At 40.4% G+C, this 16,790-nt stretch overlaps 1 protein-coding gene across 20 annotated transcripts in view; it reads left to right on the forward strand.

Annotated features, from left to right (window-relative positions):
• Positions 1–16,790, forward strand: part of NRCAM (neuronal cell adhesion molecule) — a gene marked incomplete at both ends in the record, with an annotated part of 90,331 nt that overhangs the window by 61,588 nt on the left and 11,953 nt on the right. For 8 of the 20 annotated variants that reach the window (XM_082846895.1, XM_082846879.1, XM_082846885.1 and 5 more), the window contains 2 exons: positions 3,243–3,365; positions 4,608–4,784. The exons of 1 other annotated variant lie outside the window; for it this stretch is intronic. In XM_082846895.1, coding sequence (XP_082703021.1) covers positions 3,243–3,365; positions 4,608–4,784 — 300 coding nt within the window. Of the gene's footprint in view, positions 1–3,242; positions 3,366–4,607; positions 4,794–5,785; positions 5,822–16,790 lie in introns of all 20 variants that reach the window. 11 more of the 20 variants (XM_082846892.1, XM_082846896.1, XM_082846883.1 and 8 more) reach the window with 4 other exon arrangements.

A 16,790-nucleotide genomic window follows, 5' to 3' on the forward strand; every position in this document is an offset into this window, starting at 1 on the left:
CTTTCCTCTTTCACGGCACCTTCCCACTGGTGCAGGTCCTGTCCCTATCCTTTTGTCTCTGTTTATTCTTTTTTCTTTTGCTCTACCCAGGTACATGGGGGAGTTTTTTGCCTTTTGGGAGGTCTGAGGTCTTCTGCCAGTATTCAGTAGGTGTTCTGTAGGAGTTGTTCCACGTGTAGATACATTTCTTGTGTATCTGTGGGGAGGAAGGTGATCTCCGTGTCTTACTCTTCCGCCATCTTCCCGATTCCCCCTTGCACCTGTCTTACCTCCAATAGTCTGTACCTCCCAGTCCCTCCCACTGGTAACCACTAGTTCATTCTCTGCATTTGTGAATCTGCTTCTTTTATGTTGTATTCACTACTTTATTGTATTTTTCAGATTCCACATATAAGCACTATCATACGGTATTTATCTTTCACTGTCTGGCTTATTTTACTTAGTATAATACCCTCCAAGTCCATCCATGTTGCTACAAATGGCAAAATTCCATTCTTTTTTATGGCTGAGTAGTATTCCATTGTGTGTGTGTGTGTATGTATATGTATATATATATATATATATATATACCACAGCTTTTTTATCCATTTGTCTGTTGATGGACACTCAGGTTGTAGAATCTTGCTGATTTGATGCTGACTTGGGTCATTAACTTTCTGACCTGAAGCAAGTTATACAATTTCTCTAAACCTCAGTTACCTTAGCCAGAAAGCATGAGAACTAGATGTGATCACCTAAGAAAAATATCTAGAAAGGAAGAGAATCCTCTAGGTTGTAGTTTACTTCTTTCTCAGTGCACCTTTGCAGTTCATGCTAGCGTGGAACTGAGTTAGAAGGTTGGCCGTCTTGACAGAATGTGTTGGGAAGAGAATGGAAGCGTCATTGCAAGTGTGGGCCATGCACGGGGAGGAGGAAGGGAGAACCACACACAGCTGATGCAGGAGCGGGGGCCGGAGGGGTCAGGACACGGACACCTGGGAGCCTAGTGGATGAGGAGAGAGGACCATGTAGTAAGAAAGGCACCAGCATGGCCTTTGCTTATCTTGAATTTTGCCTCAAGCCAGTATTGAAAACGATCCAGATAGCTGCTGTGGATTGCTTAGGTCTTTTTTTTTTTTTTTTTTTTTTGCAGTACACAGCCCTCTCACTGCCGTGGCCTCTCCCGTTGCAGAGCACAGGCTCCGGACGCGCAGGCCCAGCGGCCATGGCTCACGGGCCCAGCCGCTTTGCGGCATGTGGGATCTTCCTGGACCGGGGCACAAACCCACGTCCCCTGCATCGGCAGGCGGACTCAACCACTGCGCCACCAGGAAAGCCCTGGTCTTTTTTTTTTAAATAAACATTTTGGTTACAATTTTATTTTAGAGGACAATTCTTTTTTATTAAAGTATAGTTGCTATACAATATTATGTACGTTACAGTCTTTTTTATGACTGAGTAGTATTCCACTGCAGATATGTACCACATCTTCTTTATCCATTCATCTATTGATGAACACTTAGGTTGCTTCCATGCTTGGGCTATTGTAAATAATGCTGCTGTGAACGTTGGGGCGCATGTATCTTTTTGAATTAGTGTTTTTGTTTTTTCCGGATATATACCCAGGTGTGTTTAAAAGCAGGTCACAGACAAACCCTGTCCTGCCTCCTGGTTGAACGGCTCATGGTGTTGGCAGCTACCCAACAGCCTCTGAGAATCGTCTGTGTCCACCTCCCGTCTCATTACAATGCCTTGTCCTCAGCCTCGTTGCTCCTTGGAGGCTTAGGGCTCCTTCCACTAGAGGCTTTCGCTAGTGAGACCCTACACTGGCCCTTTAGATGGCTCAGGGAAGGTGCCATAGAAAAGAGAACCAGGGGATTAAAGAACAGACAAGAGAAGAGTAGTCTGTCCAGAGACACAAAGGTAAGAAACAGCATGGCTCCTTCAGGGAACGGTAAGTCAGGCAGCCGAGAACGGTGAGAAAAGGGAGGAAGGTCAGCTAGGGAGGACCAGAATGATGGATGGTGTTAAATGCTGTGGATATTAACCCTCAAGCCAGAAGCTCTTAACCTGAGGATGGTAGTCTCTTCAGGTGTCAATGAATGGGTTTAAGGAGCTCCATGAACCCCCTAATATTATATACAAGGTGCGTATATTTTTCTGGGGAGAGTTTGTGGCTGTCATCAGATTCTCAAAGGGGTGATTTGCGGAAGCTTAGAACTATGGGCCAGGACTGTTCTAGGCAAAGGCCACCGAGGGTCTGAAGGGGGGCAGTGGCAGAGAGGCGAGGAGGGAATGGATACAGTTGAGGTTAGCAGGGTGGCTGTGGCAGGAGTTAGTGTCCCAGGTGATGGTGGAAATGAGGCAGAGGGGGAAATTCAGCTCGACTGCCTGGTTTCTGGCTAGAGGGACAGGAGGGTTTAGGGAACATGGTAGGTTAGGTAGAGAAGGTCACGATCGTGAGGGAGGGCTGCCATCATCCATCATGCTCTGAGGAGGTGAATAAAAGACCAGGCATGTTTCCGCTGGTAATTTGCCAGCCTCTGCCATGGACAACCTGACACCCTGCACTCCTTCCCCAGAGCCAGGGGTGTGCCAGCACCCGGGCCGTTGTCCATCACTACGAGCTGCCGGGCGTCTCTCAGCTCTCCGGATAAGAGCTCCTCTGCGCTTGGGGCGGGGGCTGGCTCAGGCCCAGAGCCTGGCAGCCAGGGTGTTCTGACTCTTTGGAGACTCCTGATTTGTTGGAGAAAACAGTCTTTAATAGCCCAGAAAGAACATAGCTGCTTCTACTCAACAGTCTGGTTAGAATAGTTCCACTCAGTCACTAGTTCACTTTTATTAAGACCCCATTCATGAAACAAACAAGTACCATCTCTTTTAAAACCATTGGTTTGGGTCCGTATAAAGGCAAAACCCTTATGTATTTGGAGAGGATGGTTTTAATGAATCTAAACGGAAATGGTGAGGAAAAGCGCAACAGGTTTCTATTAACGTATTTTCAGCTGAATCAGGAACAAAACTGAGTTACAGAGGACAAAAATCTTGGGGAATTCCCTGGCAGTCCAGTGGTTAGGGCTCCACACTTCTGCAGGGGCCACGGGTTCGAACCCGGGTCCGGGATCTAATATCCCGCATGCCGTCTGGTGCAGCCAAAAAAAAAAAAAATTTTGATGAGTTCTGTGGACCTGGTGAAATATTTCACTTTAATGCAGTTTGAAACATTCAGAAGCCTCTGTGTTGACTGTGTGTCTCATTTGCAGTCCCCAGCGCTCCATCCTCTTTGAAGATTGTTAATCCAACGCTAGATTCCCTCACTTTGGAATGGGAGCCACCAAGCCACCCGAATGGCGTTCTGACAGAGTACACCGTAAAATATCAGCCGAGTAAGTTACGGGGGGAGGCAACAGGGAAACACGGTTTACGAAGGAAAACAACTGTTATCTTAAAACACAAACGGGGTATTTCTTTACAGATGTAGGCTATATGCATATACCTTCAAGTGTCATTCTGGAAGGAACTTCAAATCATACTTTTTAAAGAAAAATGACATGTGCTTTTGAAAATTACAGAATAATACAGACCTTGAGCACGGGGTTTAGGTGCGTGCTGTCATTATGTATGTAGGCGTCATGTATTGTGTAACCAGCGAATGGTAAGAAGAGGGGTTTCTTTGGCACAAGGCCTCTGAAGATGAGATTTAGGGTTATTTAACAACCCATGATTCCACCTGCAAAAACAAAGACATGAGAAATGCTATTGCGATTCAACCAGAAAATTTTCCCAGCTTAGAAGCCCATGGAAAATGTATTTCCCCTTGTTACACCATATTATAGGATTTTTTTTTATGGTTTCTCCCATAGTTGATTTTTTTATATTTAAAACATATGCAAAAACAAAATTAAATATCTATGTATATATATTTACACATATACATACATATATTAATATTTGTATTAGAATCGCAGTGTGGACCTTGAGATTATCTTTTTAAAAAAGTTTTATTGGAGTGTAGTTGATTTATAATGCCGTGTTAGTTTCAGGTGTACAGCAAAGTGAATCAGTTATACATATACATATATCCACTCTCTTTTTAGATTCTTTTCCCATGTAGGCCATTACAGAGTGTTGAATAATGTTCCCTGTGCTATACAGTAGGCCCGTATTAGTTATCTATTTTATATGTAGTAGTGTGTGTATGTCAGTCCCAATCCCCCAATTATAGGACTATGTAAGGTTATCAATTATGTCGGACAAAGAGTGAGTAGGATTACAAAAGTCAGTGTAGTCCAGGTTTAACATTTTTGGTCGACACATTTATTTACGATAGTATTCCTACAGCAATGAATGGGGAATGCACCTTGTCCTTTTTTTTAATGGAGGTAACATTGGTTTATAAAATTATGTAAGTTTCATGTGTACAACTCTGTATTTTGACTTCCATATACACTACAGCGTGCCTACCACTAAATGTTTAGTTTCCATCCAGTTGACCCCTTTACCCATTTCAACCTCCCCCCATTCCCCTTCCCTTCTGGTGACCATTGTTCTGTTCTCTGTATCAGTGTGTTTGTTTTCATTTGGTTTGTTCATTTATTACTTTATTTTGTTTATATTCTTATTGACAGTTAACAGCACCCATGAATTAGGCCCTCTGGTGGATTTGAAAATTCCTGCCAACAAGACCCGCTGGACTTTAAAAAATTTAAATTTCAGCACTCGGTATAAATTTTATTTCTATGCACAAACAGCAGCAGGATCAGGAAATCAAATAACAGAGGAAGCAATAACAACTGTGGATGAAGGTAAGATGGGTATGTATAAAATCCATATAACTAGACGTATCGTGAGACAAAAATCTTTAAGTTTATGCTTTTTCTTTCTTACCATGGAAGTATCCATGTTACCCAATTAATACAAATACTTATTTGTAACCTCTCATTCTGATACATATATATAAGCAGCTATTTAATTCATACTGGAATAATGATATGATGTTTGTTTTTTAAGTCCCTATGAAATTTTTAAACTTACAGTAAAATATTGAGGTGAGAGTGGGAAATCACAGTATTTTGCCACACTTAAATTCAGAGTTCACGGCAATGTTTTTTCCTATCTACAACTTTACATATATACACACATACACATCTGCGTAATACACACACGCACACACAGACATGCATACGTATACACAAATAAATATGTGTAACTGTGGTTCTGATCTTGATTCACCAGAAAATAATTTGCTAGTCTACATACTGATTTAGGTTTTCTAGCAAGGAAATCAAAACAGTTATTAAATAAAGCATTTACTTTGTGTTTGAGCATGGGACTTCATCGTTTGCTGTGCCATCTGGTACAGAAAGCAAAAGAGCCCCATTAAATGTATTTAGAAAAAGAATGAACACTTCCTTTACTACTTTTAAAAATGATTTTGAAAAACTTGAGATTCGATGAAAATGATCAAAAGCATTGTAAAAGATTTTGCATGTCTCTAAATTGTAGAATTGCTTAAGGATCATTTATCTGATTATCTTCCATAGCATAAGAAATTGACATTTTTACCCCAAAATTGGTTTGAAATCTCCTAAGCCTTCTTACATAATAGGCAAGTACAAATAAAGCACTTTAAGTAATGTGGGGATTTGATTACTGGTAAGTTTGGGAACAAAAACGTACCTTTGTCCCCTGTACCTGATGTGGTACACTCCATTCTTCTTGCATGCTTTAGCATTTTAAGAAGTGTTTTTATGTAGCTTTACATGCTAACTATATAGTGTCCTATTTCTGTTTCCCTTCATGAAAGCTGGTATTCTCCCACCTGATGTAGGTGCAGGCAAAGGTAAAATGATTCAACTGCATGACTTTCTACATGTGTGAAATTTGCCATGTTAACCGTGGGGAAGTGCAGCATGGGTTAAAAGAGAAAATATTTAAAATAAGCTTTGAAGCACCAAAAGGAAGATGAGATCCTGCAAGATCTTGACTTTAAAATTCATGTCTAGTCCTTTTTACAAGGAGAAAGCCACGCATTGAATTCACCATTTCTCAAGACTTATCCCAGGTCCAAATCCTAATCTTGGCTTTTAATGCTATGTCCGTGGCTAGACCAGACAGGACCCAAACTGTACCTTTGCCACAGACCCTCATGATGGCCATGCCGTCTATGAAGGGTTCAGAAATGTTAGTCCTGTGATAAAAAGAGCCAGTCAGAAATCAGACCAACCGAGCTTCCTGTTCTAATCTGATTTACCTGTACTCCTCCTAGACACAGTGCACACGTTGCTGGCATCACACTACACTGTCCACCTGGAATTTCAGCTTAGCCGTACTCCAGCTGCCCTGGGACTGAAAACCTCCCCAGTGGGATCCCCTCTGACCAAGTGTTCAGGCAGCCCGCGTGCTCTGCTCAGCTGTGTTATTCCATTTCTGTCTTCGCCAGACTGCTTAAGTCTCCTCCTGGGGCAGAGCCGACAATCACAGTGAATTACTCTTGTTCTCCTGTATTGCTCACAGCTCTCTGGATGAGGAAGACTGGTTGGGAGAATGGTGCCGGAATGAAGTGTAGTATTTCTTCCACCCGAAGATCCCCCAGTCTTTGACTCTTGGCTATTGGTAGATTTGTCAGCTTTTTCGGGAGCAGTGGAGGCCGCCCTACCTCACATGGCACTGTTCTCATATAGAGCACCCCTGGCCAGGGATTTTCTTGGGCTTTGACAGACTAAACAAGTACAAATTGGAATGAAGAAAAAGTCGACCGAAAGAAATAAGGGCTTTGCCCTAAGTTGTTCAAATCTTGGGAGCTTAGGCCTGGTCGTATCTTCTCTTTTCGTACAAAGCTTATATTCAGAGTCTTGGTAAATTTTAAAGTGTAGATCAGGTAGATTTGGGAATGATTGAATAAGAACTGTAACCATTTTCAATCATCTTCATAATGTTTTATAGGTGTTTTTACCCTTGAAAGAACAAAGTTGTAAACATTCAAAACGTTTAGATCGTGGAAGGATGGAACCTCTCTTTTATAAGTGTGCTTCTTTCTGGGGATGATTAGATATCCATTAACATCCGTGGTGGTCTTACAATAACTTACTGCTGGGTTCCCCTTAGACCCTTTCATGGAAGCGTTCCAGAGAAAGCGTGGCCTCTTTCCCTGCGCAGCGGCCATGTCGCTGGGGCTCAGCCTAGAGGCAGTAGCCGATTACTTGAGCTGCAGCAGGGCGGTTTGTGTTTTCCGTTGACTTGTCATATTGGAAGAGGACGTGCATGCCCCTGGAAAAAAACATCACCCGCTGATTTTAACGAATTCAGACTAACGAAAAGCAATGTCAGTTAATATAGTTGAGGTTTTACCGTTTGATGTTACTAAATTGAATTGTGAATTACTTCTGATTATAGAGACAAGCAACAAGAGAGTCTCCGAAGGTTCCTAAAGCCCCCAGTGTTGAAATCTGGTGGGACTCAGATAAAAAGAGAAATGGTGTTTCAATTTTTTTTTTTAAAAGCTAAATCTAACCTTCTTTTCTATATTGTTTCATTTCATAGTGCATCAGTAAGTGAACATTGCTTACATAAAATGATAATATTTTACCATGACGAGACTTCAAACTGCTTGAGAATAATTTTTCCCTGGGTTTCCCTTCCTTAAAAATATTTCTTTTTTCAATCTAGGAATGAATTCTGTCCTCTTCTCTGTTTTCCTTCTTTGTGTAGAGTGTAGGGACTCTCTGGGAGACAAGAAGGATAAAAGTTCTCCACAATTCTTCCCAATTTTAGTATTTTTAATATACCTTTTATATATGTTTTTTTTAATCTTTTATATTTTAATTTGAAGCAACATGAAAGAGAGTAAGTAAGAGATGAACCATTGAGAGGAAAGAGGTGTGATATCCTTGGCTATAGAAGCATCAGCCTCTAGGGATTTTCACCCACTTCTGAAGGCAGGAAAAGAGATGGCTTGGAGTTTACATTTTTAAATTTTCTTACAGATTTTAAGAGAGGTGAATGAAACCCAAGCTTCCAAACATACAATCACATTGTGTACATTTTGTATACAATTACAAAATGATTATCTAAACCAGGAAGTAGAAGCCGGGAGAGTCCAGTTAGCTGTATTGTGCCAGGCTTACCCTTTTCCTTACCGTTATCCTCAGTTTGAGCATGGAAATAGGTACTCGAAATCTTCAGGAGTCACTTCCTTTGGTCTGTGTCTTTGTTTGGTCAAAACTCTCAATATCGGTGTAAGAAACAGTAGATGTTTGGCTCCTTTTGTTCAATTTCTTTGTCCCTTTAAATAACTTCAGGGTCTGGGGTTCTAGGAAATGGACCTGTGAAGGCATCTATAGAAATGAATTGAAAACACGCAGATAATGGATTTGACTTATGGTCCCAGTATTGCTGATGGATGGACACTGCTTTATCTGTGGATTATTATCTGCTTTGTCACCTTGGGACCAGTCACCAGGACACTTTTGTGAGGTGACTAGTTGGGGCACAGGAATAGGGAGAAGCTAACTGGAAAGTCAGGAACTGAACCTGGCTCTTGACCTAATTAGCAGCCGACTGTGGTCGAACAGGACAGAGCACAGGAGGGCACTGAGGCGCTGGTGATGAATCCTCTCTGTGGTCAGACTCTCACTGTATCATTATACCAGAGTCCACTGCACAGCTACCACTTAGGTCAAGAAAGAAGGCCAGTGAGTAAAACTCAAGTTTAAAGTTCACAACTTTATTTGGCCTGAACCAAACCAAACCAAACAAACAAACAAAACAAAAATCTCCAACTATATAGAAGTTTCAGTCAATCAACAGCTCATGTCTATCTGGCCCATAAAAACCATCAGCCTTTTTAAGGCACTGTGTGTTAGCACAGTAAGGCAGACTCTGCCTTTGATGTGCTTACAGTCTGGCAGGTAAGACAACACATAAAAAAAGAGTGAAAAGAGATGGAATTTGAACAAAATGTTACCTGAGCTTCGAGGAGTGAGCCATTTATTTTGCCAAACAGGATCAGGAAAAGCTTCCCAAAGAAAGTAATATAGAACTTGAAGGACGGATAGAATTTTGGCAGATGAGTCAGGGGGGTGGGGTGTATAAATTCTTAGGAGAGGGAATAAGCCAAGGCATGGGGTTTAAAAATCCACAGGATGTTTGGGTTATACCCAGCGGCCCACCTGCGGGCAGAGGTAAGCCATCCACATTTGAAACAGGGAAGTGACAGGATCAGAGATGTAGTTTCAGAAGCTAAAACGTAGGTAACCACGCTGGTGGGCTGTACAAAGAAAGACTTAGAGTAGGAAGAGAGATTAGATCCAGATTTAAGAAAGCCTAGAGGAGAAAAGACACTAGCACATCCAAGGAAACATTGCCTGGCATGTCAGAGGTGCTCAATGAGTTCAGTAAGTGCATGAGTGGGTATTAAAAGCAAGGAGGGTTAGAATTCTCCATGATAAAAGGGGCCAAACCGCATAACCTTAGGAAATTGCACTGTCTTCTCTGGGTGTCTTTAAAAATAAGCTGAGGGACCAGAGCATGTGAACGTTTATGAGGGACCAGAATATGTGAATATGAGGGACCAGAGCATGTGAACGTTTCTGTTGAATATGGTGTAGCTGGCAGTAAGAAATGACTTTGTTACCTGGTTTTTAATTTGGGGGCTGCATTTGAGGAGATTGAGAACATTTTCAGGATGTACTGTGGATCATCTTGGAAACTAACTTGACCCAAATAAATGGATCAGATGTATCTGAAAAAATCAGAGCGAACCATCAACCTATATATTTTATACGTAACTAGGACTCTCTTTGGTTCGTGTTATTAAATACAAGGGACGTAGTAAGTTCCATTGCATATGTTATTTTCAGGTTGTGGTACCTAAAACTGTTCTTTACCCACGACTCGTAAACAAGAGTAATAATGAATAATTATATTCCAGTGTTTAATGGATTCCCAAGTCAGGCGCTCTACTACATCCTCGCCACATCTACTAGGACATGGCGTGGCTTTAGTTTTCAGTAGTTTATGAGAACCCAGTGCCCCCTCCTTAATGAAGTGTGCTCTGCACGTAATGAGCTGGGTGGCCAGTGAATGTTTGTGACAAAATGTTGAATATAGTCCAACTTTCTGTTTAGGCCTTTATCATGCAAATAAATATTTAAAAAAACAAAAACAAAAACTGTGGGTTTAGAAAAACCAATACTTGGGAAAGGTTGAATCTATAACTTGGATAAATTTTAAGGTATTTAAGTTTACCGAAAGATTCATCTTGTGAACCTTAAAAAAACAATCCTTTCCATAGTTCGATCCAGCTATTTAATGTATAACAGTTCTTTTTAGAAATATCATTAGAGAAACTTAATAATTTCACAAGGCAAGGTTCAGATCAAGAAGCTTCCTTTGTATCAAAAAGATTTAACTCAATGGGAATATATGCAATTAAAATGCAATCTGATATCCAGTCGATTTTTCTTTGAGGACGTTTTCATTAGTTCTTCATTTTCACTGATTTATTTGACATGACCCAGCTTATAATCATCGAAAATGGTAAACTGAAGCACCCTAGATTTTGTCTTTAGCTTTTAAAGTGTATTTTCCTTTCTGGAAGCATTAAGTCACTTCTATTCCCTTAAAATATTCAAATGTGTTGTTTTTGCAAAATTTCCATAGGCAAAGAAGAATGGAGGAAAGAAACTGTAAATGGTTCTCGGAGCTTCTTTGGGTTATAGGGTCTAATGCCAGGAACAGCATACCAGATTCAAGTTGGTGCTGACGGGGACTCTGGCTTTGTGGGTTCAGAGGGTATGTTTGAGACAGGCCCAGGTGAGGCACACACCACGCCCGTTCTGGCTCCCAGTCAGAGGTGAAGCCACCCACCGCTCCAGCTGGAGGCGGGAGTGCTGGTGGAGCTGTGTTTTGGGTAGGGATGTCAACTGTGCGGCCCAGTTGGGTGGGGAGTTGGGTTCTTAATTGTCTTTGGCTCTTTATATCAAATGAATTCCAGAATTGAGCACGTCATCTTCTAATCACACGATTGCCAAAACCATTACAAAAGCAGAGGGAAATATGATTCTTAACCTACATGATTTGGGTGACTCAATTTTTCACATCATTTACATGTCTAAACTTTCCCTCGGAGTTAGGATGGAATTTTTGAAACGCTTTAGAGCTGAAATAACTCATTGACAAAGTCACAATTTTTTATGCCAGAATGGACTGTAATCCAGCAGAACCCTGCCGTTTGGGTTAGACAACTGATGCAAAGAACGTTAAACTGGTATAGAGCAAGAAATGGTTCAATGCATGTATTTCATTATCGTACCATATTTGACTGCCTGTATATATTTTAGTTATGTGAACATTATCACAATACACAAGGACATTACAGTTTCTAAAATAAAGAAAAAAGTTTCTAAAATAAAGAAAAATGTTCTTGTAAGATGCAAGAATATTCCTATTTACTCATAAGATGGAAAACAATCCACACTTGCTTCAATTTTAAGAAGGGTTGTGTGGTGTGTGTCCCTTTTGTGATTCATAAAATCATGTTATCTTCAGTCACTTCATGCATTCTTGGGGGCGTGTTGAATTTCCTGTAGAAGCTTTAAGCAAAAATGTATTTTTTTGTGTCTTTCCTTACCCAAGCATTATGATTTTTAGTATCATTTCTTCTAATTTAGAAAAGATACAAACATGAGTGGTTTTTTAAAACAGAAAGAAACCAAAGGTAATAGTCAATAACTTATTAAATAAAGGTAATATTAAAATACCTTATAAAAATATTCATGTGCTAAAATCATAATGCTTAAGGAAAAAAATTTTTTTCCTTTTTTTTTTTGATTTTCATATCCACTTGCGTACAGAGTTCTAGGAAAATACTGTTTTAAACTTAAAAGAGGAATATCCATTCACAGCTAGTGTGATGAGGTGTTTGTTATTATCGAGAGATTTTAATTTCAAAATACTAAAAACTCAAGTAGATATTCTGCCCATATTTACAGCTAGAATGCTAATAATAACAGCCCTAGCATTTATTCAGAGCTAATCTGTACCAGGTGAATGGTTTTCTTGGCTTTTCTCATTTGGTCCTTACAACAATCCTTTGAAGGAGACAGTGTTGTTATCCACTCACATCTCACGTCAACGACCAGTAATGAGCTGGTTCTAGCTGTCACCCAGCTAGAACGCGGAGAGCTCAGCCTTTCAACACTGAGGAGAGGCTCTCACTACATCCCCTGTTCAGGGCCACAGAGGCCCACATCCCAAGGGGAACAGGTTGTCTCAGAAATGACCACTCTGTTCAGCACTTGGGGCATCTTTCCAGCACCCTTCATGGCCCCCGTGTACTCCCCACCTTGCAGATGTAGCTAGAATTGGATTCCACCCACAAAATCAAGTTGTGGCATATTTTTTTGATCCTCTTCTAGCCCAGAGGGCAAACCCTTTAGAAAAACATTTTGTCTTCGGTGTTATTATACCTAAAGTAACAGCTGCAGCTGGCAAGGAAGTTCAAGATGAACAGCCATCATGGGTGGGCCATTCTTGTGTGCCAACGAAGGAGAAATAGGACAAGGCCACAACCACTTCTCGTCACCTTTGACGTGAGAGAATGAATATCCATTAAACCCTAGTGACTTCAGTTAACATATTACCTCCAGGAGCATGTACTGTTAATCCAACTTCCGTGTGCTTCCGGTTTCCACGTCTGTCCTGTAAGGATGAACTCCAGGGCGACGGTACTGCCTTCTGCTGCTCTTGCTTTTCGCCCCTCCGGCTAGGTTTTGAGGTGTGAATGCCAGTACGTGGCGTGGAAACATACCATCCTGGCTGATTTTTAACTCTTTGCGTGAATGAGCTCCTTCTCTCTCTGAGTTCTGCGTTTTTCAGGAACCTAGGCTGGACTTTCATCTGTGCTTGTTTTATGAATCTTCTTAGCGTGACACCGTCTCTGCCTTTGACAGTCTGGATGTTGAAGGTCTATTTCTTAATTTCTTTTCCTGTGGCGCACACTGGAAAACAAAGGAGACTAGAGGCGGTGTCCTGGTGTCATGCTTCTCACCCACACTTTTGTTAAGACCCCACCTCCTCTTCTTGCTTTCTCCCCTCCTTCCCTCAATCATTGTGTCTCTTCTCTCCTTTCACAAAAGATTTAGAGCAGATTTGCTTTCACTGGGCCCAACAGTTGGGGTGTTTTTTTTAGTGGATTGTGTTTTTTTGGTCAACTGCCTCCAAATTTTGGCCAAGGTCCTTGTTTTCCCTTTCTAAACATTTCTAACTACTTTAACGGGACACTTTGATACATAATGGGTTCTTCAAAAATAGCCATTTATCTCACTCTTTTTCTTCCATGTTTTTAAAATTCTTTTTAGTTTTTATTTTACATTGGAGTATAGTTGTTTAACAATGTTGTGTTAGTTTCAGGTGTACAGCAGAGTGATTCAGTTATACATATATTCATTCTTTTTTAGATTCTTTTCCTATTTAGGTTATCCCAGAATATTGAGCAGAGTTCCCTGTGCTATACAGTAGGCCCTTGTTGGTTATCTATTTTAAATATAGTAGTGGGTATATGTCAATCCCAGTCTCCCAGTTTATCCCTCTCCCCACCTTTCCCCTTTGGTAACCTTAACTTTGCTTTCTAAGTCTGTGAGTCTGTTGTCTTCTGTGTTCTGTTATTCTAAGTACTCAAGGACGTTTTCCTCAGAGACCTACTCCCACACAGCACAGGTTAAACATGAGACAACAAGCAATGTGATGGAGAAGATTGTAGTTAAGACTAACTTCTAGGAAACAAAATCAATTTCATGCCCCTGGCTTCTTTTCTGTTTTCGGATTCTTTATATTTGTCTGTTTGTTTAATGTGTTGCTCTATGGCTTATTCAAGTAATACATGAATATAATTTTACTGTAAAAGATTTTGTTGTTGTTGTTGTTTTGCGGTACGCGGGCGTCTCACTGTTGTGGCCTCTCCTGTTGCGGAGCACAGGCTCCGGACGCGCAGGCTCAGCGGCCATGGCTCATGGGCCCAGCTGCTCCACGGCATGTGGGATCTTCCCGGACTGGGGCACGAACCCGTGTCCCCTGCATCGGCAGGCGGACCCCCAACCACTGAGCCACCAGGGAAGCCCTGTAAAAGTTTTAAATAAAGGGATAATCCTCTGTCACTTTCCTACCCAATCCTACTATATTACCCACCCATTGAAACTCAGATTCAAGAAGAGAAAGCTTCACAGCCTTCATTATGTACGTGTGTGTGTGTGAGATGCACAGTGGTGGCCATGACTTGGGTTTGTGTATGTATCTCTAGTTAAGATGATTTTGGAATGTCCTGGGAACGCTTGGAGCCTCTTATAGTCATTCTGGGCTTCAGATCCCTTTTCATATGGATGGGAAGTCAATAGAAGCTATTTTCACTTACATAATTTTTGTTTTATATCAACTTCTGGTGCGTTTGTGTGTGTGTATGTATACGTGTGTGAACATGCATACACGTGCACCTCTTAACATACTGTGTCTGCCCAGTCTTAAATAAATGGGATAGTGACATATTTGAAACTTTTTTCTTTAAACATAGGGGCAAAAATTCAAAGTCAACTTGGATGTTTCTTTATCAGCTGTCAAGAAACATTTCTACTTTGTTTGTAGTTGCATAGCTGCAGACTGCCAGCCGGCAGTTCAATTTTGACAGTTACCATGTCTGTAAAGACAGTGTCTGTGCTAATACTTGAGGGTCTTATTGCCGTTTGCCCTTATCAGTTGCATTCAATTAGATGAAAAATGTAAATGTAGATACTATTTATTAAAGGGCTGTAAATCATTAAGCATATTAAGAACAAGGACTCTGTAACTTCAATCAAATGCTCCATAGACTTACACCAGTTGATTTTTGGTTCAGTTTCAAAGAAAATGTACATATCAGAGACCATGTGTGAATCGACAGAACTGTGTTCCCAAAGAGTATGTACTGATGGACTTTTAAAGTATTTCAAAGGTAGAAAGTCGCTACAACATTTTATTCTCTGTAAAGACTTCTGCGGAGTTGATGCCTGGACATCAGTGCATTATAGCAGTAGCGCATAATGGCAGGTACCATGTTCTTTGGAGTCCGCAGTCTTGGGTGAAGCTCCAACTCTCAGGCACGGTCTTTACCCGTTCTGAGCGTGGGTTTATTCCTCATGCCTCCCTCACAGGATTTTTGTGAAGACTGAATGAGATTTTGCCCTCATCACAGTGCCTAGTATAGAATAAGTTTCAAAATGCTAGCTCTCGTTATCATTGTTTTCATCTTCATCCCGATGATGGTTATGGTACGTGTATGGTAGGGGAGCCCTGCCCATCCTCATGTTTCAGTTGTATCTAATGATGATACAACTCAAAACCCCGATAACCAATGAGACACAAGGGGCTATTGGGGAAAGGCTACTGGCAATTTGATTTATATTCCAGAGAATGTATTTCCACTTCTCATTTTATTTCTTCAACACACATCCACATATTTTTCACATTTCTCTTCACACTTGATTTTAAATATTTCATTTTTCTCCCTATCCTTTGGGTGGGGAAAAAAGGCAATGAGGTGCTATTTTTGCAGCATAGAGCAGAACCTGGGATAGGTGTCGCCATGCTTCTTTCTGCATCCAGCAATCACATACATTTAACCCAACCATGTTAAATGGATTCAGAAGAAACTGAATCAAAAAAAATGATATAGGCATTCTTCTGAATTAAAAAAAACGAAAACCTTTTACCTTGATTATGGTCAAAAGAGAAAAAAATCAAGACCTTTTTTAAAAAGATTCATACCAGTGTTTTCAACAAATTCTCATGGGCTTGTCTGAATAGCCATTGATGCTGCACTTTGTCCCATTTGATTGACACTTTTGAATAATGCTGGTAATGCTAATTATTCTGTGTTTTTCTTGGGAGATTTGCATACTATGATTGGTTGAATAAGGGGCTTCACATTATTTGACTCAAAACAGAATAGAGGAAGACTTAAAGTACATGTATACATGTGAATGAGTATTTTCTTTCTAAACTGGCCACTTATTCCGATAATGATACCACTGATCAAGATATATCTCAGAGTCTTTTGGTTGGATTTTGAACGATACTGAATATTGCTTACTGATCCTTTGAGGGTAAATAGGATTTTTCAGAAATTTCCCCAGATCTTTCAGAACCAACTCTTATAAATGAGATGAATAACAAATGAGATGAAAAACAAATCTAAGTAATATTTTGGGTGCAAGTCGAGATGTTATAGAAAATAATAAGGTTGGTTATCTTATGTGGACAGGTTTCATGTGTGGAAAGTTTCCTTTTTAAACAGAAGGTTTCCAACACATTTGGAAAAGTTGCAACATCATTGCGATGATATTTTAGCCTCCCAGAGTGGTTCCTTTGAAAGAAAAATACTCAATTAGATGTATACTTTCTGTTCTGTTTAAAATGGATTTCTAGTCTTATCATTGTACTTAATGTACAATTTATCCCAAAAACAATAAAAATTTTAATTGGCTTGGGACTGTGTTACTGTTGAAAATATATAGTGAAAATAACTATGAACACAATGCTCAGCAGGGTTTGTTAGCATTGAATGGTGTTAGCAGTCGGATTTCTCTATTTGAATTGTTTTCATTATTGAAGATTTTTCAGAGTTAAGTATTTATGTAACTCCTGATTGATAACTGACAGATTCCAAGGCGGGGCCACGTGTAAAATATAGAAAAGCTTATGTACTATGGCAGTTCTTTTTACTACAAGTGACTACAACAGTTGTCACCGCTCCCTTAACCCATTCACACTGACGCCATTGA

The sequence above is a fragment of the Leucopleurus acutus genome (assembly GCF_964270905.1).
Source record: "Leucopleurus acutus genome assembly, chromosome: 9".
NCBI classification, from domain to species: Eukaryota; Metazoa; Chordata; class Mammalia; order Artiodactyla; family Delphinidae; genus Leucopleurus; species Leucopleurus acutus.